We start from the raw sequence: 21,839 nt of genomic DNA, 5'->3' as shown, positions 1-21,839 counted from the left end.
TGGCGCATTGTTCATCAGTATGCAGAAACTGTGTTTTTAATGGCGATTTATAGACTGACACTTATTTGGATGCTAAGATGTGTTTTACTTACTCTTCAATGGCAAACATCTACGTTTCTAGTGGCCTAGTTCTAGTATGACTGGTATATAGGCAAGGGAAGGCAGTTCATCCGTCCAGGCATCCTTAAAATAGCGTCACTGAAACCCTCTTTAGCTAAGCAGTAGAGTTGAATAGAACTGAATAAAATAAAACTATGTTTATTAAAACATTAAATGCACAAATGTGTTTTTTTTTTTTTTTGAATAGCCATTTGTCATCACCTAAGACTTTACTGGATCCTTTATCAGAGAAGCTTAGGACTACTCTGGCCAGGAAGAAACCTGTTCTCTTTAGCTCTTATCAGGATATATTGACTCTGTGCGAGTCCAAGCACGAAGCTAGTGGTCCACCAGGAAGGACCATATCTCTTGGCCTGACAGCAGGCCCAGCTGGAATGTCAAAGTTAGAGTCATGGGCATGGCAAAAGAAAAAAACTCTTCCCAGTAAGTACTCAGGATTTTAGGATTTTGAGAAAGAAAAAAAAATTCTCCCACCATATTTTCATCCATGCAGATGATCTCATCCACACCAGAGCGGTAGATAAAACTTTTTCTATGGCTCTGATCCATGCTCATGGAAAGATCATACCCCACTCATTTTGTTTTTTTAATGTGGCCAAAACAAATGTCTTTAAAAAAAAAAAAAGGACACCAGAGTATGTTCCACAGATAATATTTTGGAGCGTTTTCTTTCTCTTTCTTTTGGTGGTGTTTTTTTTTTTTTTTAATTTACAAAGAAGCATAAAGCAGTATGAATATACAATTTATTAGAATAGGCTTCTATCATAACCAGAATCACAGCCCTCAGTTGTTGCTCTGCTGCATCTAACCCTGAGGCTGCTTCAGCTGCCGGAGGACTGCTTTTGAATGGACACTGATTATGTTGGATAAAGGCACAGTAGCCCCGTATACATCAACAGTTTTTTTTTTATTTATTTATTTTTTTTTTTTGTCATTCCGACACATAGAGTCTGTTCTATTGCGATCAGGTGTTTACAGACGGACTAGAATCTTTGATCGGAATAGCGGTTGCTCTGCTTCTGCTGGGGAAGCGACAGCAGGTAACAGGATTGACTGTGTACATGACTGTTCAATCGGAATAAGAGCGGAATACATCACCCCTGTCATTCTGATTCCAGTTCTAATAGTAGTATGCCACCAAAAATCCCATGCCTCCTGGCTGCATGAATGACTGATGTGAATCAGTGGTGTGGTTATCACCGTTGATATGGTATATCTTGGTCTGCCATATGTCTGAGTGGTGTTGAAGTCGGGGTATGACTGTTACCAAGACTGGTCAGATGGTCCTGTTTTGCATCACATTATGTTTGTTTCGAGGATACATGACTTGTTTTGGCCGTTAGATTTCCCACTGTAGACCGTAACTTGTTTGTATGCCTCATGTCAACTCCGCACACATCACAAATAAAAATTGATTTCCCGCTTGGATGTCAAACAGCTGTATGGAAATTTCCGTGTGCGGGTGACACCTCGTGCTGCTTTCAGACTGCGATGTCTCAGACTAAAGTGCATTGGCAACGTGACGGACTTACTGTGTGCCAAAACGAAAGTGCCACTTCTCCCTGAATCATTCATGGACACTGTCTTGCTGTGCTGCTCTATCAAAGCTGGGGGCAGCAATTGTAGCCTTGCCAAGTCTAATCCCACTTTAATATTTCCATAATATAATAAAATGATAGGAGGGTCAAATTTGTGTGTTATGGTCGATGATTGAGAGTTTTAACTGCGCCAGTTGGCAGTGCCAGTGGCGGTCGTGGTACAGCTGGCGCGGCCCTCCGTGTCCTCGCTGTTTAGATGTGTGCAGGGCGGCATGTGTTTAAAGATGAGCCTCCTCCCGCCCTCCACACCATTCCTGAACCAGGGTCAAACGGCTAGTCTTTCAGCTGCCTTCACCCCTGCCCCCCCCCGGACCCCCAGTTATAGCGGTCTTTGCTGTCAAAACAGACTAACATACACAGGCCATGGAAACCCATCGACACATAACCCAACTCATCACCCCTTCTCCTCCTCCTCCTCTGGTCTCTCCCTCTTCCTTCCCCCTTTCACCTCCTGTTCTCTCCATCGCATCGCACTCTTTCTTTTTGCTTTGTCTGTCCCTCACACCTCTCTGACTAAAGCAGGTCCCCTTTTTTCAGACACACACACACACACACACCCCTTTCCTTTTTCCGTAGTCTTGTTAGCCACGCTAAAGTGAACGGGCTAATTCAGTGGCGGCGCTAAGTGACTGAACTTTATGGCTGCGTGTGAAGCGAGCCAGCACCTGCTCAAGGTCGAGCGCTAATGTGAGCGGCCCTGGAGTTAGCACTGTCGTTAGCGTGGCTCTGCTAATTAGCCTGCAGGGGCCGTCTCTCCCACTGATACACTCGCAGTCGCAGTCTTCTCCAGACTACTCTGTGAAAGCGACTGTGTCAACTGCACCGATACCGTGTCTGCGTCGCCGATATTGTGAAGAGTAGTTGAATGTTGTGTATTAATACTGACAACATGGACTCCCAGTGCCAATACTGGTGCTTACCCAACTCCCGTTTGGAGATCTTTGCTAAACACAGATGGCTTACATCCCTGTGTTTGTGTGTGTGGGTTTATATGTTTGTCACACCCACGCACGCACAATCGGATCTTTTTGGTCGCCGTTTGCGGTGTGTCTTGGAGTGACCTTGGCGGCTGCGGCTAATTCTCAGGGCTGTGCTGTAATTACTCAAATCTGACCTCTTGCTTCCCCTGCAGTGGAATTTGGCACCTCATAAAGCATGCTTAAGTCCCGCTCCAGTTGCAGGGAGTGGAGCTCTGGCCTCGGAAATAGCCGCGTCCTTGTCCCCTGAGAGGAGCACGGGATCCGGCCTGTCTCCAACCGCTCTGCTGCGCACCCCCCCCCCCCCCCTCTCTCTCTCTCTTTCTTTCTTTCTTTCTTTCTTTCTTTATCTTTCTCTCTCTCTTTCTCGAGTGTGTTCGCCATCATTATATTCCTCACTTTGAGGTGTCTATAAACTTTTACTCTTGATGAGAAAACACTGAGTGGAGCTGTTGTGTGTGTGTGTGTGTGTTTTGGCTGTAGTGTGTGTGTGTGTTTGGCTGTCGAGTGTGTGTGTGTGTGTGTGTGTGTGTGTGTGTGTTTGGCTGTCGAGTGTGTGTGTGTGTGTGTGTGTGTGTGTTTGGCTGTCGTGTGTGTGTGTGTGTGTGTGTGTGTGTGTGTGTGTGTTTGGCTATCGAGTGTGTGTGTGTGTGGCTGTTCTTTGTGTTTGTGTGTGTGGTTGATGTTTGTTTGTGTGTGGCTGTTGTGTGTGTGTGTGTGTGTGTGTGTGTGGCTGTTGTGTGTTTAAAAGTGCCTTACATCTGGCACTCACCACTGTGTGTTAGACTGGGCACTGTTTGTGTGTGTTGGTCGGAGAGGTCCAGGGTGAGGTGGTGTGTCCAGGTGACGGGGGTTTGGGGGTTGCTGCTGACAGGCAGCCGTGTGTCCCCGTCTCTGCAGGGCCTCAGATTAGCAGCATTAAAACCCTGAGTCCAGCACCCAGCTGTCCGCATCCCTCTCCTGAGGTCACCACACACACACACCACACACACCACACCACACACACACCACACATACACACCATACACACTCACACCACATACACACTCACACCACACACACACTCACACCACACACACACTCACACCACACACACACTCACACCACACACACACACTCACACCACACACACACACTCACACCACACACACACTCACACCACACACACACTCACACCACACACACACTCACACCACACATACACACCACACACACACACCACACATACACACCACACATACACACCACACACACACCACACATACACACCACACATACACACCACACATACACACACACACAACAGCCACACACCACACACACAAAAGCCACACACACACACACACACACACAACAGCCACACACACACATTAGACACACGCACACAAAGCAGTGGACACCCTAAGCAGCCATTTACTCTCTGCCCTCTGGGTCTTCATCTCTGCATCACCAGAGCCCTTCCCCATGGGGGCCAGCATGGTAGTGCAGTGATGCTAAACTGCTTGTGTCTCTTAGTTACCTAAATATTGACTCTTTAAACAAAAACAAAAACCTTTATCCATCTTGTGCATTTTCCCTCTCCCCCCCCCCCCCCTCTCTCTCTCCTCTCTCCCCCCCCTCTCTCTCTCCCCCTCTCTTTCTCCCCCCCTCTCTTTCTCCCCCCCCCCCCCTCTCCCTCTATCAGTGCCCTGTATCTGGCAGCTGGTTCTGATGAATCCACCTCCGCAGCTGGACAGCACCCCCCCCCCCCAAACACACACACACACACAATTCTCTTACAACACACAAAACACACTCACATCTTTCCCTCCCTCTGTCTGTCTCTCTCTCTCTCTCCTTCTCTCTCCCTCCCTCCCTCTCTTTCTCTCTCTCTCTCTCTCTCTCTCTCTCTCTCTCTCTACTTCTCTTCCTCCCTCCTTCTCCTCTCCCTCTCTCTCTCTCCTTCTCTCTCCCTCCCTCCCTCTATCTCTATCTCTCTCTCTCTTTCTCCCTCTCTCTCTCTATCTCTATCTCCCTCCCTCCCTCCCTCCTCCTCTCTGCCCCTCCATCTCTCTCTCTCCAGTGTTGGTCCGTCGCACAGGCCACTCGTGATTAAGGCCATTAGGCATTATTATGACTCGGCTGGCGTGTGGGCTTGGAGCGCCATTTGAGCGCCGCTAATAGCCCTCTTAGCCAATTATCCTCCATTTAAAAGCAAATCACCAAGGCGCTTTCATTCCCCCCATTGCTAAGTGTTGAATTACTGAATAGATTTGCTAATTAAATTCTTTGTGTGTGTGTGTATGTATGTGTGTGCTTGCATGCACGCTAGCATGTGTGTGTACATGACTGCACAGCTCTTGTGCCACTGGCTGGTTGGCAGATGTGTGTGTGTGTGTGTGAGCGCTGTCTGTGGTAAAAAACTGCAATAAGCTTCTCCTTTTCTATGGTCAGCTGACTGATTGCAGTGTTTACTGAATTAGAGCCGAGTGTTTCTGCACTTGTCCTTATTTGATTGGTTTGTTCGTGTCATGTATGGCATGCTGATTGGTCTGTGCCATTGCTTGGCTGTGGTGACCTATAGCACATCTGGTGATTCCCCCAACCCCCCCCCCCCCCCCCCCCCCCCCTGTCTATTTTGACTTCCTGAAGTGATATAACCACGGTGATGTCCAGTGTTTAGCATCCAAAACACATGTATGCAAAACGTATGTACTGTATGTGTTTTATGGTGAATATAACGGTCACATTTAGAAACACGCTTTTCTCTCATTTCTGTACATTTGTGGACACAAGCATAATGAACTGTGAACAGGTTGATGTCCGTAGCCCCTAGTGGCCCTTTGGATCACTTATGGACCATTTCCAGCTCAAAAACAAGCAATTCCTCAAGTCTGTCCCACAACACACTTCAATGCAACAGAAAGTTGTGTAAACGTTATCAACATATATTTTGAGTTTGTGTGTGTGTTCTAGATGGATCAGACCACCATTATTTAAATCCCACCCCACCAACTGAAACCTCTTTGTGTTGTGTTCTCCTCCTCTCCAGATTCTGATGCACACCAAAGACTTGGTGCAGAGGGTGAGTTATGACTAAACACTTGGTGTGGGGGGGGTGGGGGGGCCTTATGAGTTATGACTCTCTCTGGCGGGCGCGGGCCGCACTGCTCTTAAAAAGCCCTGTGACCTTCACCGTTGCTTCTGTCCCTTTGTCGTCCTCTCTGCTGGACAGGGGTGCAGGCTTTGTGTGTGAGTGTGTGTGTGTGTGTGTGTGTGCGCGGGCTTTGTGTGTGTGTGTGTGTGTGTGCGCGGGCTTTGTGAGTGTGTGTGTGGGTGCGGGGGCTTTGTGTGTGTGTGTGCGGGCTTTGTGTGTGTGTGTGCGGGCTTTGTGTGTGTGTGTGTGTGTGTGGGTGCGGGGGCTTTGTGTGTGTGTGTGTGCGGGCTTTGTGTGTGTGTGTGGGTGCGGGGGCTTTGTGTGTGAGTGTGTGTGTGTGTGTGCGGGCTTTGTGTGAGTGTGTGTGTGTGTGGGTGCGGGGGCTTTGTGTGTGAGTGTGTGTGTGTGGGTGCGGGCTTTGTGTGTGTGTGAGTGTGTGTGTGGGTGCGGGCTTTGTGTGAGTGTGGGTGCGGGCTTTGTGTGAGTGTGTGTGTGGGTGCGGGGGCTTTGTGTGTGTGTGTGGGTGCGGGGGCTTTGTGTGTGTGTGTGGGTGCGGGGGCTTTGTGTGTGTGTGGGTGCGGGGGCTTTGTGTGTGTGTGTGTGTGTGTGTGCGCGGGCTTTGTGTGTGTGTGTGTGTGGGGGGGGGCTTTGTGTGTGTGTGTGCGGGCTTTGTGTGTGTGTGTGCGGGCTTTGTGTGTGTGTGAGTGTGTGTGTGTGGGTGCGGGCTTTGTGTGTGTGTGGGTGCGGGCTTTGTGTGAGTGTGGGTGCGGGCTTTGTGTGAGTGTGTGTGTGGTGTGCGGGGGCTTTGTGTGTGTGTGTGTGTGTGCGGGCTTTGTGTGTGAGTGTGTGTGTGGTTGCGGGGGCTTTGTGTGTGTGTGTGTGCGGGCTTTGTGTGTGTGTGTGCGGGCTTTGTGTGTGTGTGTGCGGGCTTTGTGTGTGTGTGTGGGTGCGGGGGCTTTTTGTGTGTGTGTGTGTGTGGGTGCGGGCTTTGTGTGTGTGTGAGTGTGTGTGTGGGTGCGGGCTTTGTGTGAGTGTGGGTGCGGGCTTTGTGTGAGTGTGTGTGTGGGTGCGGGGGCTTTGTATGTGTGTGTGGGTGCGGGGGCTTTGTGTGTGTGTGTGTGTGTGTGTGTGTGGGTGCGGGGGCTTTGTGTGTGAGTGTGTGTGTGGGTGCGGGGGCTTTGTGTGTGTGGGTGCGGGGGCTTTGTGTGTGTGGGTGCGGGGGCTTTGTGTGTGAGTGTGTGTGTGTGTGTGTGGGTGCGGGGGCTTTGTGAGTGTGTGTGTGTGGGTGCGGGGGCTTTGTGTGTGAGTGTGGGTGCGGGGGCTTTGTGTGTGTGAGTGTGGGTGCGGAGGCTTTGTGAGTGTGTGTGGGTGCGGGCTTTGTGTGTGAGTGTGTGTGTGTGTGAGTGTGTGTGTGAGTGTGTGTGTGTGTGTGTGTGGGGGCTTTGTGTGTGTGTGTGTGTGGGGGCTTAGTGTGTGTGTGTGGGTGCGGGGGCTTTGTGTGTGAGTGTGGGTGCGGGGGCTTTGTGTGTGTGAGTGTGGGTGCGGAGGCTTTGTGAGTGTGTGTGGGTGCGGGCTTTGTGTGTGAGTGTGTGTGAGTGTGTGTGTGAGTGTGTGTGTGTGTGTGTGTGGGGGCTTTGTGTGTGTGTGTGTGTGGGGGCTTTGTGTGTGTGTGTGGGGGCTTTGTGTGTGTGTGTGTGTGTGTGTGTGGGCTTTGTGTGTGTCGGAGCCCTAAGCCCCAGACTGCCAGGCTGATCTTTTTTCTCTCTATCACTCACCCACACACACTTTTATAATTCTGGTCCTCGTTCTTTCTCTCCTCCCTCTGTCTCCCTCTCTCCACCTCTCTCCTTCCCTTTCTACCTCCACCTCTCCCTCTCTCCACCTCCCTCACTCTCCACTTCCCTCTCCCTCTCTTTCCCTCCCTCTCCACCTCCCTCTCTCTCTACCTCCCTCTCTCTCTCTCCACCTCCCTCTCTCCCTCTCTCTCTGTCTTTAGATGAACCTGGAGGTCATTTATGGAGACACGGATTCCATCATGATTAACACCAACAGCACCAACCTGGACGAAGTCTACAAACTTGGCAACAAGGTAGCGACCAAACAGTAAACAGCCAACCAGCACACCGCTCCAGTGCCATGCAGTGGCAGTGAAAGCCACCTGAAACAGGTCTGCGTGGTGTCAACGTGCCAACCCTAGAACCCTCATTTTATTAGCGGAATTCTACTGAGCCCTAGAACCCTCATTTTATTAGCGGAATTCTACTGAACCCTAGAACCCTCATTTTATTAGCGGAATTCAATAAAACCTCCCGGAAGCGATACATTTGATTCTTCTAACTCCCATGTTGATTTGTGTTGGTCAAGCCATGCTAATTATACGGCTAGTGAAGCATTGCAAATGGATTTCACAGCTCTTATTCAGACCGATTAATATGGCGCTTCTTTGTTTTGGAGAAATAAATACACACCATAATAAGCCATTGTGATTTAAAGCCCCCCTTAATAGCTTCATTTCCGCCCCTCTTGTGTAGCGGTTAGGCACTAGCTGTATTCCAGTGGTTGGTATTGAATGTGGCTGTTCCTTGTAATGGCTGATATTATTTAGAACAGGTACACAGTGTTGTAAAACAGTGAAATATTAATTTAGTTCATGAGAACATGGAGACGTGAAAACATCTATCTATAAAAGCAAGAAATATCTGTCTGCTTTTGGCATATCTCCAACTTTTCACCCAGCTGGCTTTGAGCGTGGCAAGTGGGTGCAGAGTCGAGCACCCAGGTTGTTTAAATGAGCCATTTTTAAGAGACTATTTAAAAAAAAAATAATAATAATAAATAAAAAATCAGCCTGAAAAGTTGTGAGGTCAATTCCCAGCTATCAACATCAGTCCAGTCATCCACAGTAGGAGGGGCCTTCTTCATTTTCTTGTCAAGGCCTTTTTGGCGCCACTAATAGGACTCAACAGATATTTGACTAGTTTTCCACATTGAAGTTCCTCAAAGTCACAGAGACACAATGTTAGTTAGGTAGATACAAGCTAGTTCTAAATGGTTATGGGCACTTAACCAAAAAGGACCAACAAAGGCACAATTCCAAAAGATGTGAAAGTGATCTGCCATAATGCATCCACAACATCTCCAGCAGTTAGTTGGAGTAGAATAGTTTGCCTTTTATAAGAGAATCTAATAATGTTTTTCCAACTAAAGAATCTCCATGAGGGTGAACTTGTCATCCTCCATTGATGTGCACAGATCCCTTCCCACTCCGTCTGTGATAATGACAAGCTACTCTCCTTTTCCCACCTGGATTTGATTGACATTGTATTGTCTCTTGCCAAGGCCTGAAGAGCAACATATAGTCTGGAAATTATTTTCCTGTAAGCTACATCTTCACAGGCTTTCAGAAAGATGTCGATAATAATGTTTCTACAAGGTTCTTTCTCTTTCCTTATAAAAGATTTATTAATAAAGTCTCTGATTGGTTCCACACAAGAAATTGTTTGTCGTGGACACTGGGTATAAAATCAGCGTCGTAGGCAAACCATTTGAAGATACCCATTCTGTCTCTCAGGTGGTGTCGTTTAGCTATTTTATCCCATAACCCCAGGGAGCAAGATATCCAGGGATTACTGGGATCAGAAAGTTGGTCAATTAGTGAACAGTCACCAATTAACATACTCATTGGACATCTCCCTCCCATTGAGCATTCTATTTCTTTCCACCTTGATCTATAACTGGGCGTACACCATCCGACTAAAAATCTAAGTTGAGCAGCCTTGTAATAATCTAGTAGACATGGGAGAGCAAGCCCTCCCCTATCTTTAGCCAGCTTGAGTGTACCTTACTCTAGGTTTTTTCCCTGCCCAGGTGAATCTAGCTAGAAGTTTATCCCATTCCATAAAGTAATGTTTGGGCTTCTCAATATGTATGGATTGGAATACATACAGAAGTCTAGGTAGTATATTCATTTTAATTGAGTGTACACGTGAATAGATACTTAAGTAAGGAATCACGTTCCATCTATTTCTATCATCCATAATTACCTTCTTAAGTGGCCCATAGTTAATTTCCTGTAATGTGGATAGGTCTATAGGCAAAAAGGATTCCAAGGTATTTTATGCATTTCTTATCCCAATCAAGTTGATACCTTGAGCAGAGATTGTGAGGTGGATTATAGTGAAAGTTAAGGACTTGAGTTTTTTGCTTTGTAGCCTGAATATGATCCATATTCTTCCAGAATGGACATCAGATTCGGAAGGGAGTCTGTAGGGTTGGTCAGGTAGATAAGGATATCATCTGCAAAAGGAGCCAGTTTCTCTTCACCTACCTCCAAGTGAACTCCTGTGATGAGGTTATTTTGTCTGATCCACTGTGCTAAAGGTTCTATGAAAATGGCAAACAGAAGTGGACTTAGCAGGCAGCCTTGTCTTGTGGATCTCTCTAGCTGGAATGAATCACTCAGTCCCCCATTTATTTTTAATCTAGCTTCTGGTTTGGAGTAGAGGGCTTCTAGTGTCTTAATTAATTGTTTGTTGAAACGATTAATTAAGACACTAGATGTCTGATAATCTGTAAAGATCGCCTAATGTTGTCATGAGTCTGGCGACCACACAAAACCAGTCTGGCGTCATCACAAAACCAGTTTGATCCATGTTTATTATGATAGGCAAAACTTTCTCTAGTCTTTTGGCGATGATTAAAGCAAATAGTTTATAGTCAATGTTTAACACACTAATTGGTCTGTAATTAGAGCAATTTAGCTGGTCTTTTCCTCCCTTTGGTATAACAGAGATGGTGGCCTCTCTCCAAGACTTAGGAATTACACCCTTTTCAAGGACCCAGTTAAATGTTTTAAGCAGAATAGGTGTCAGTGCCTCCCTCAAACTCTTATACCATTCTGATGTGAATCCATCAGCACCAGGAGACTTATTAGCTTTTAGTCTAGTGATAGCTGAGGCAAGTTCTTCTTCAGATATAGGTAACTTCAAAGTTGAATTTTGATCATCTGTCACAATTGGGAGATCTAATGCTTGGAGCATTGATTCTAATTTGTCATCATTGTGTACTTGAGGTTGTGAATATAATTTTTCATAGTAGTCCTTGAAACAGTTTTTTATTTCTTCTGTTTCCTGTAGGATATTTTTAGTCTTTGAATCCCTTATTTTAAATATTGTGTTGTCTGCCTCTTGTTTTTTTTAGTTTGTAGGCCAATAGTTTTGTGTATTTAAATATAATATTTTTGTTTAGTGTAGATCAGTTTCTTTTGGATTTCTAGTCCGAGTATTTAATTTATTTGGTTCCTTATCTTTTTCATTTCCACTTCAGTGACTGGATTAAGTGAGTGCTTGTGTTGAAGATCATTGAGTCTCTTCGTCCTTTGCTTCTTCAAAAAGGAAGTTGTTGCTATAACCTTTCCTCTCATTACTGCTTTACAAGCATCCCAGAGAGTAGGAGGGGAGACTTCATCATTATCTTTTAAGTAATCTATAATGTCTTTACCAAACTGTTCTATCCTGTCCTTGTTCAGTATAGAGGAGTTAAGTCTCCAGTGACCTGGTTTCATCCTGCGCTCGTCAGAAAGAGTCATGTACACTGGGCAATGATCTGAAAGATCAATAGTTCCGATACGACAACTTTGCACTCTACCAACATCCCTCCCAAATATAAGAAAATAGTCGATTCTAGAATATGAAGAATGGGGAGATGAAAAATGGGTGAAGTCCCTGACTGAAGGATTGTAAAACCTCTGTACATCCACCAAGCCCACCTCTGAAATGATCGTAGTAATCTTTTTGGTTAACTTCTTGGGCTGAGAAGTTTGGGTGTTAGAGGAATCAAGAGTCGGGTTCAAAGTAATGTTGAAATCACCCCCACATATCAAGATTCCCTGTGACTCAGTCACTGCCCTATCTAATATTTTTTGGTGAAAAACTGAATTTGAGCCTGGGGGAATGTATACATTATATAGAGTAAAGTAGTTCCCATTAACCTTTCCCTTAAGCAGTATAAATCTGCCTTCCCTGTCTTTAATTGTAGATAAGAGTTTGTATGTCACCCTTCTAGAGATCAAAATGGCCACCCCTCTATTATGCTTCGATCCATTAGAGGATGAGAATACGTGTTTGAAACCATACCTTTTAAGCTTTTGATGTTCAATTTCAGTCATATGGGTTTCTTGCAGGAAAGCTTTATCAATGCTCTCTTTCTTGAGTTTTGAGAGAATTTTGTTATGTTTATCAGGGCTGAGAAGCCCGTTGACATTAAAGGAAATTACATTGACCATAGTAGGGTACTGATCCCATGTCTAACCTATATTGCCTACAAGACACACAGATACCTCTCCTCAGCGGAGTATTTTCTTCACATTCTAACATATTTATCTCCCCCATCAACTTTAAACTAACATAACAGCAAAAACAAAAAACAATGAACAACAAAATTACAGTAACTTCCAAAAAAGCGGGGGACCATAACCCCAGGTTCCCTGTTGGATAGGAGTGGAGGGAAAAAAGATCCCCACAGAGTGGATGGGGCCCATCCCTAGTGGTGGAGAGACTAAGGGCAATCCATAAGCTCTAGATAAGTCCAACATAGTCTGAACGTTTTCTCTGTTCAATCTGTATGATGTAATTGACGCCTACCGTCTTTGCAGCATAATCCTCATGGGGAAAAAAAACAGGTTCACAGACGAACGTCTCTCTCTCTCCTCATTTTCAGTCCTGATGAAACTGTTGAGACGTTCTCCGAAAATCCTGCTGTTTCTCTCGTTCTCGCTTCTAGATCACCTTTCCCTCTGGTGTTTTCTCGTTGTCATTGGAAAGTGTTCTTTCCGGGATCTTCTCTTGCTTGGTCACGTCAATGCCTCTCACCCTCAGCTCCGCTATTGCCTCCTGTGCGTCTTTGTATGTCTCCGTACCGTTTGCCCAATGAACTCGAAGTTTCGTGTATGGTGTTTGAAAGCGAATGCCTTTCTCCTTCAAAGCTTTTTTGACCCCAGCATAAGCCCTGCGTTTCAACAACTTCAGATGCATAATCATGGTCGAAAGAGATTAAGTGATCTCCTATAAAGATATAGGAGATATGATATTATGATGGTAGTAAGAGCTCGTCAGTCAGAAGCTGGTCTAGGAACTTGGTCATGGAGTCACCTTCGGTGTCTTCGGGCACACCGTAGGTCCGAATATTACATCGCCTGGACCTGCTCTCTAGTTCCGTCACCACCTCCTGCAGTCGTCGTCTCTTGTTTAAAAGGAACACTAGGGACTCTTTGGTGATGACGATTCCAGTTCAGAGACACGTTCTTGAATTTCAGAGATAGCTTGGGCTTGGTTCTGAAGGGACGTGCCTAGCTCTGTTAGCTTCAGATTAAGATCCTGTTTAAAAGTTGCTAGCTCTTCCCGAAGATCTACTTTCAATTCTCCCTTCAGCTCCGAAATCGCTGACTGTATGTCTTTTTTAACGTCCTTGAGATCTTCTGTAATGGAAGTCATTTGTCGAAGCAGTTGACTCGCGGATTCAGAGGCAGCTTCTTTGTCGGGGACTTTCTCTTCGTTTTGCGGAGACAATGATTTCGACATTACTCGCTCCTTAGTTCCCGTTCTTGAATTCTGGCTTCTCAGTAATTTCCCCCCTTCCATTGCATACGTCTTCTATATAAAATTAAATGAATTTAGGCAACGGGGGTACTTTTGCAAAAAGATTGAAACAGAGAGTAACTTCACACGTGTGTTCTCATCATGGCCACTACCGGAAGTCTTCTCTATACCAGACTTAATGCAAAACGTAAAAGCATTTCCACTTATATAGCAGTCACATTCCCTGAAAATGAACTTTTAGTTTTACAGTTTTTTTTACAGAATTTGCCATTGTCTGCTTATCTCACGCGACTGCTTTTGGAATGTTATTGTCTCTTCTTCGTGAATTAATGTGAAGCTTCTGTACGGTCACGGCGCTATCGACTGGCCTGGCATATCGCTACAGCGCTTTCTGTCGGTTTCACCTCTTCGTGTGGACGCAAGTCTTTTTTTTACCAGTGGTGTTGTGAAAATGGTCGTTTTTGTGTTGACGTGGCCTCAGTGTGCCTGCACACATAAATATACATAACTGCATAACAATAAACATATTTTGTGCATCTTGGTTTGCCATATTGTTCAGATTGACTGTGTTATCGCCAGGCACTAGACTGCACTAATTTTCATTCATGCGAAAAAGCTTTCCCATGCTGTAAGCAATTTGTAACAGTAACAACAGCAGCAACTATGACACTATAATAACAACAACAATAATAATAACAGCAGCAATAATAATGATAAGTGAAATAGCACCTCACTTGACATTTACTCTTTATTTGTGTGTGTTCTTGTAGAAATGTTCGGCAGTAATAACTATGTGTGCATGTGGGACATTTCTCCAGGTGAAGAGTGAGGTGAACAAGCTGTACAAGCTGCTGGAGATTGATATCGACGGCGTGTTCAAGTCGCTGCTGCTGCTGAAGAAGAAGAAGTACGCGGCGCTGATGGTGGAGAACCACGGCGACGGCCGCTTCACCACCAAGCAGGAGCTCAAGGGCCTGGACATCGTGCGCAGGGACTGGTGCGGCCTCGCCAAGGAGTGCGGCAAGTCAGTGTCACGTAGTCAAAGACCTCTCTCAAGGAGTGCAAGTCAGTGTAACACGTAGTCAAAGACCTCTCTCCAGCCGCTGTGAACATCTGATTATGCATGAAAAAAAAATACCGTCATATACCGTGAAACCGTAAGAATTTTGAAAAATACCGTGATATACATTTTTGGTCATACCGCCCAGCACTATCGAGTCCCCATAGAGATGAGTCGAGTTCACATGTAAGGGATAATGGCCGCCGAGGTGTCCTGTTATACGGAATTAATGGCAAAGAACTCCACCGCCCGAGGCAGTTATCCCGCTTATCACCCGGTTGCCGCTATAGGCAATAGTCATGCCTTTATAGCACACAAAGGAAACAAGCGGTTCCGTTTAAAAAGAAGCCGACTTGTTCAGTTTGTTGTTCAATTTTGTTTGGCCCTAACAGTGATAGCACGGACAGTTAGCTTGTTTACAGTTGATTCCACTGTTGCGAAGCCTGCTTCCAGGCTTAACCGTCGTTGTACTATGGTTGTTATAATTACCATTCATGAGGATGGAATTCATATTCATATGGATGGAATTCATAGGTGTCCCGTTATTCAGAATTAATAGCCACCCGACTCTATCAGAATCAGCCGCCAATGCGCCTATTTTTAATTTATTTTTTGCACCACTTGTTTACCTGTCAGTCACCAGTGGCCTCCTTCCCCTGGACTTAACACGTTTCTATCAGCCGGCTCATGATTTCTCAGATCAAAGGAAACATGCAGTTAACGTTCCAGTGTTAAGATATCGGTGGTAACTACATAGGCTAAGCTGTGCAGCCAACGCGGCACCTCTCTGTTAAATCTTTTCTAGGGAAGTTACTCGGTTTGGGTTACTATTTCCTTGCCACACCACGTGGCACTGGTTGTTACAATTACTAGCATTTGTATCAGTGCTGGTATGAGCACCCAATACTGCGGATGCCTGCCGTTACGAATCGGTGTTGGTGCGTCCATAAGTGCTTTATAGCATATCATTGGCACGTACAAGTGTTGGGTTATTATGAGTGCTGGGTTATTGTGAGGCTGATGGTCTCTGGAACCAGGAGGAGGCAGATTACCAACACGCCTACAGTCATCCTACTGACATGGCAGTCTGTATTTAAACCCATTTAACCCCCCCACCTTTCAAGAGATCAGCAAGCTAAATAAACCCTTGATGTTTTTTCCCAGCAGCTGGTTTAGATGGACACATTTCCACATTTCTTTTGCTCAGATCTGGTTTAATATGCTTTCTCTTTTTGACTGGCAAGATTTCCCCTCTGTGCTTTTAACTAGTAATGTAATATCTTGACACCGTAGCTATTTATACCCCTCGCGTCCCCCTACTATCTGTTGCCTATTGAAGATTGACAGCCCAGACATTCTGTCTGTTTGCCATTGAGGGGTAAGCTGGTTATTTGTCCACCCTCAACTTTGCTTTTTACAGTGGAGCAATCAGTGAACACTTTACCCGGACTGAACTACAAAGATTAAACTGTTTCAGGTCCTGTGGCTGTGACAACCCCAATGCACAAGCCATGCCATACATAGAATTCTCCAACACTGCCTGTGTGCGTGTGTGTGTGTGCGTGTGTGGTTGGTCGGTCGGTCAAATGTTCCCTTCGACACACAAATACACAGCCAAGGCTGACACCAAAAGTGTGAGTAAAATAACAATCCTGAATAGAAATGACAGTTGAGCAATTTGGGCTTCAGGGCAAGACGGCTCACGTCGCGTCTCCTGGAGTCGTGTCGGAGAGCGGGGATTTGTACAGCTCGCTCTGTATGGACTCTAGCCCAGTGGGTGAGGCTTTTTGTGCAGTCTTGTTTAAAAAAAAAAAAAAAAGGGGGTGACAATGTCAACTTGGTGAAATTTGTGTAAGTAGCCCTATATAAATACTCAATATTGAGTCTTTTTCTATGTTCCAAGAGAGCCTAGCACTGCCTGTACGCCACCTGGAGAACGGTAATTGGTCACGTAGATTAAACTTGTTGAGTTAAGTGGCTCTAATTGCTTTAATTGGTTAGACGGCGAGCCTACTGGTCAAGCAAGGCTGGCTCTGTCGAGACGACAAACTGTCTGCAAACACAGGGGCAGGAGGACTTTGCTCTAAATGTATCTCTTTGTTTGTTTATGTCCATACTTGGAATCAAAAGGGGGGTAATGAACAACAGTGTTCAGGTAGCAGGTGTTGATCGCAACGTTAGCAGACGGGATGCCTACAATATCAGTCATGCCATGATATAATTATGAATTAAACGGTTGTATGATGGGTAGACTCTGAAATGAACGTGAAATATATTGATGTGATTTTGACACAAAATATGATATATTTTGTGTCAAAACAGTTGGCATGTGCTGTGTGCAGTATGGGATATAGATGTACAGTGGATAATTACATAGGCAGATCAAAGCCAGATGCTGTCTTGTTGCCCTGCTGAAGTTGTGCTCTCCACGGCAGCTACGTGATTGGTCAGATTCTGTCTGACCAGAGCCGAGACACCATCGTGGAGAACATCCAGAAGCACCTGATCGAGGTGGGCGAGAAGGTGGCCAGTGGCGATGTGCCTCTCAACATGTTCGAGATTCACAAGGTAGGCATCTGTGTGTGTGTGTGTGTGAGAAACATGGAAGCTTGGACACACACACACACACACACACACACACACACACACACACAGAGACGCCAAAATTGTACTGCAGCACCGTAGACAGGAACGGACAACTTTTATTGCAAAGAAAATACATTGCTGTGTGTGTGTGTTGCCCAGGCTCTGACTAAAGACCCTCAGGACTACCCCGATAAGAAGAGTCTTCCCCATGTGCACGTGGCTCTGTGGATCAACTCTCAGGGGGGCAGGAAGGTCAAAGCTGGGGACACGGTCTCCTACGTCATCTGTCAGGTACTCGTACAGCCACTGCCTTCTCGTCACAAGTCGCGTGTGTTGCCTTGCGGTTGCTCAATTAGGACCTGATGCGTTGCCTTGCAGTTGCTTAATCAGAACCTGATGCGTTGCCTTGCGGTTGCTCAATTAGAACCTTGCCTTGCGGTTACGCAACTCGGACCTGATGCGTTCCCTGCTGATTGTAGCCTTGCGGTTGCTCACTGTTGTGCTACCGATGTGCGCATAGCCTGTTATAAGTAGGTCCACAAGCGTTGGAGAAAAAAAAGGTTCGGGTGCGCATTCTTGCATGGAGTGGCATAAAAGGCCTGTCATTTCTCTTTCTTAAGCAGTCTTTTCACCAACACGTCAAAAATCCTAACAACTGGCCAATTCAGATGGGTGGCACCAAGAGCATAAAGAACTTACTCATGTGTCAGTCACATAGCCATGTTGCTGTTTTTTTTTTTTTTTTGAAGCCTTGCTCGTCACCTTGTAGCCTGATCTGAACAAAGTAGGGCATCGAAACACGGCAACATGTGCATTTTGGGCATCGAAACACGGCAACATGTGCATTTTGGGCATCGAAACACGGCAAAATGTGTCTTCAGTGCCTTCAAAAAAACCTTTGAAAAAACCAGTCCTTTGAAAAACCCCTGAGCTGATATTGGCTTTTTATTTAATCTCTTCCAAACCGTCTGACTGATGTGATGTGATGTGATGTTGAAGTCTGACCTGATCTTCCTCCTGCGGATCTGTGACCTTTTGACCTCTTTGGCTCCTCCCATCAGGACGGTTCTAACCTGGGGGCGAGCCAGCGAGCCTACGCCCTGGAGCAGCTCCAGAAGCAGGACGGCCTCACCCTGGACACGCAGTACTACCTGGCCCAGCAGGTGCATCCTGTGGTGGGCCGCATCTGCGACCCCATCGAGGGCATCGACGGTGTGCTCATCGCTACCTGGCTAGGTACTGTATGCACGCTTCGTCTGGCTCTCTCGCTCTACTACGTTTTATCACTTCATCTCTTCTTTCTCTGTTTCTTTTTTCTTTCTCTGTTTCTCTCTCTTCGTTTTTTTCTCTCTGGTCTTTCTCTCGCTGTCTGTTTCGCTATTCTTTCTCTATTTCTCTGTTGTGCTTTTCCTTTATTTGGACAGGACAGTGAAGAAACTGACAGGAAGTGAGTGGGGTGCTATCAGGAAGTGACCCGGGTTCCCGTTGGGCTTTTGGACCAGAGTGTAGTACGGGCACTGTAGACCCTCCCCCAATTTTTTTTATTTTTCATTTTTATATGAAAATGGCAGTCGGTCCATGCAAGGCGAGTGTGCAGCCTGTAACACAATGAGGCGGCTCCTCGGTGCGAGTGTGCAGCCTGTAACACGATGAGGAGTCCCTGGTCTCCGAGCGGCTTGTTTTCCTCTCTGTGTAAACGGATGCACATTTCTGCCTGTAGGTGGCAGCAGGTGGTGGGTGTATGTGTCTGCTCTCTAATCCCAGTCGCCCTGCAGTCAACACTATTTTATTTACTCACTTATTCACTTAGCCAAATGACTCTGGGGGGCAATTGTGCAGGGAGGGGTGTGCGCTGAGGAGGTTATGCCCGCACTAATAGTATTCCGTGTCACCTGGGAAGAAGGGTTGGGTATTCAGCTGCTGCTTCTTAATCATTTGATGATCTCTGCTAGCTGTGTGTGTTTTTATTGCTTCCCTTCCTCCCAGGACTTGTTCTATATCCAGTTGGTTATTAATGGCCCTATCTCTGTCCCTCGTCATCTTCACTGGCTCATTCCTCATCCAACACACTCTTGACAGTTGTCATGTGTTGTCCAGGCCTTTGCTTCTAGAGTATGTCAGCACACTGGTTGCAGTTTAAGTCGTTTTTAGCATTGTGGTGTTGTTGTTATATTCATTTATTCAGCCAGGGTTTGTATTGTGTTCTTTTCCCCGTGGAGTTAAATACAAGTGTAAATAAGTTGCTTCATCCACATATCTCCAGGCACCATTTTGCTACTGTTAGTGCTGTAGCTGAGATCCTTAAGATCCTCTTTCTCCTGCTGTCTTCAGTGCACTAACAAGCCAGTGTGTGTGTTCGCCAGGCAAGCCTTAACTGTAATGTGAGCAGGCATCTTTGGCGTTGTCGATGGATCTGTGTATTCACATTAATTTTGGTAACTCCAGTGCGGCCTCTCAGGGACCCTTAAGGGACACTTAAACGCTGTTAACCTCAGTTGAGTTCAGTGAGTGAGTGAGACGTTGCTGACTTAGCGGTCCTCTCTTTTGCCTGTTGCATTTTTTTTTTCTTTTATTAACCGTTTAACTGATGGTATTAAGCGGTTAAAATGCTTCTCAAAACTCTTCTAAAACTCGTCTAAAACTCTTTGGTTAAACGGTAAATTATGAACATTCCCACTTGTTGACATAGCTGTCCTGTGCTTTGCCTGTTGTACAGTGCTTTGCCTGTTGCCCACTTGTTGACACAGCTGTCCTGTGCTTTGCCTGTTGCCCACTTGTTGACATAGCTGTCCTGTGCTTTGCCTGATGCAGGGCTGGACCCCGGTCAGTTCCGGGCTCAGCAGCGGCAGCAACGGGAGGAGGAGACGGACGGCCTGTTGGGGGCGCCAGCGCAGCTGACGGACGAGGAGCGTTACCGTGACTGCGAGAGGTTCTCCTTCACCTGCCCCCAGTGTGGCACCGAGAACATCTACGACAACGTCTTCGAAGGAGCGGTGTGTACACCCAAACAATCCCACTGTGTTCAAAGGTCCCCTGTGTAACGTTTTCAGTTGTTTGTTAACAAAATCCATATTTCCTATTCATAAATGTGTCCCCATTCATATTTAATTACCACCACCACCAAATCGAAGCTAACGTTACCTATTGGCTTAGAAATCCTGATTTACATAGCGCAGTGTCGACTCAACGTGTATGTGCGCCATTTTAAAATACGGTGGCCAGCAAGGGACATCTGCGAAATACAGCTCAGTCTTTGTCGTCTGCATGGATAGAAAAAACATTAGCTTGGATTCATCTGCAGAATTTCCCTATTCAGCAATGTAAGTTACAAGCCTGTTTTCATATGTCTTAACAATCCGACATTGAAATTGAGAGAAGAGAAAAATAACTTTTTTCGTGATCTGTCACTGGCTCACTTGATCTCAAGTTTCTAGACCCAGAGACAGTTGACAACCTAACTTAACATAGTTTTGCTAGGACTAGTAGACTACCACAAAGTTGCTGAACGTGTGTTATTTCAGGTTAGTTTGCAATAATATACAAGTTTAACCAAAGTCCTTACCTAGCTAGTTAGCGAACATAACTAACTGCTCCCATTCACTTTCCGTTTACCGTTTACTGATTGTTAGCTCGCTAGCTAGCTAGCTTGGTTAACATGCAAAATGAAACTGTTTATTCCCTGTCCGAAAGAGTGTTTCATTGGCATCACACACAAGCAATGGCGATAAAATAGTACACAAAAGTTTATATATGTTATTGCTTATTCAGAGAGAAGTTTATGCTTCAACGTGCCTAGGAGTCCAGAACTAGTGTCAGTTTTGATGTGTGACGGCTCCACCGCTAGATGGGAGAATTTCTTACACAGGGGGCCATTAACATGGCAGCTAAAAAGGGGAACTTTCAAGTAGAGGTCGACCGATATGTAGTATTGTTTCTATGGTTATGTATTCTATGATTATATTTATACCATTCACATTTAAAATTTGAACAATAAAAAAAACACTGTGATTTAGGGTTTAGGGATACTGGTAAATGTAGTGTCACGTACACACGCAATCTACTTCACAACTGCTCAACAATCTACACAACACGCGCTGTTGCAGCGTGTGTGTGTTGTTGAGCAAGGCGCTGTTGCAGCGTGTGTGTGTTGTCGAGCAAGGCGCTGTTGCAGCGTGTGTGTGTTGTCGAGCAAGGCGCTGTTGCAGCGTGTGTGTGTTGTTGAGCAAGGTGCTGTTGCAGCCTGTGTGTGTTGTTGAGCAAGGCGCTGTTGCAGTGTGTGTGTGTGTTGTCGAGCAAGGCGCTGTTGCAGCGTGTGTGTGAGAGCTGCTCCGCCCCTACACAGCTTCCAAGGGAGAGGAGTTATCCACTACCAAAAACAGAATTGATTATGTCAGACCGTATCTATGGTTCTTCGGTCTTTAATCATTTAGCCCCGTTACCCGGTACCAGGTTTCGGCACCGGTGATTGAAGACTTACTAAAGATAAGTTGCATACCCCTCTCTAAAAGTACCATTTCATATCTAACCAATTAGATATAAAGGGCTTTGAAAGATAAGATGGTAAGCATTGCTGTTGTTCTTCACACTCTTTCAAAAGTGATCCTGCACTGGACAACATGCACCTGGTCTCTGCCGGTAGAGTAGCAGCTTGTTGGACTCAAGCAGCAGGGTCACACGTGTTCCACCTTAACAACACCGGGCTGCCCGGAGACGCGCCTGTTAATCGGCTTCATATGCTCAGGCAATCGGCTGATGCCAAATATTAAA

The 21,839-nt window shown here is 45.9% G+C and overlaps 1 protein-coding gene across 1 annotated transcript in view; it reads left to right on the top strand.

Annotated features, from left to right (window-relative positions):
• The window catches only part of pola1 (polymerase (DNA directed), alpha 1), a 113,107-nt gene that overhangs the window by 40,275 nt on the left and 50,993 nt on the right, over window positions 1-21,839 (top strand). The window contains exons 27-33 of the mRNA XM_042068202.1: window positions 5,727-5,759; window positions 7,828-7,920; window positions 14,245-14,450; window positions 16,922-17,054; window positions 17,232-17,363; window positions 18,134-18,308; window positions 19,884-20,065. Coding sequence (XP_041924136.1) covers window positions 5,727-5,759; window positions 7,828-7,920; window positions 14,245-14,450; window positions 16,922-17,054; window positions 17,232-17,363; window positions 18,134-18,308; window positions 19,884-20,065 — 954 coding nt within the window. The remainder of the gene's footprint in view (window positions 1-5,726; window positions 5,760-7,827; window positions 7,921-14,244; window positions 14,451-16,921; window positions 17,055-17,231; window positions 17,364-18,133; window positions 18,309-19,883; window positions 20,066-21,839) is intronic.

The sequence above is a fragment of the Alosa sapidissima genome, chromosome 17 (genome assembly GCF_018492685.1).
Source record: "Alosa sapidissima isolate fAloSap1 chromosome 17, fAloSap1.pri, whole genome shotgun sequence".
Lineage (NCBI taxonomy): Eukaryota > Metazoa > Chordata > Actinopteri > Clupeiformes > Clupeidae > Alosa > Alosa sapidissima.
This window is presented reverse-complemented; position numbering and strand designations above follow the sequence as displayed.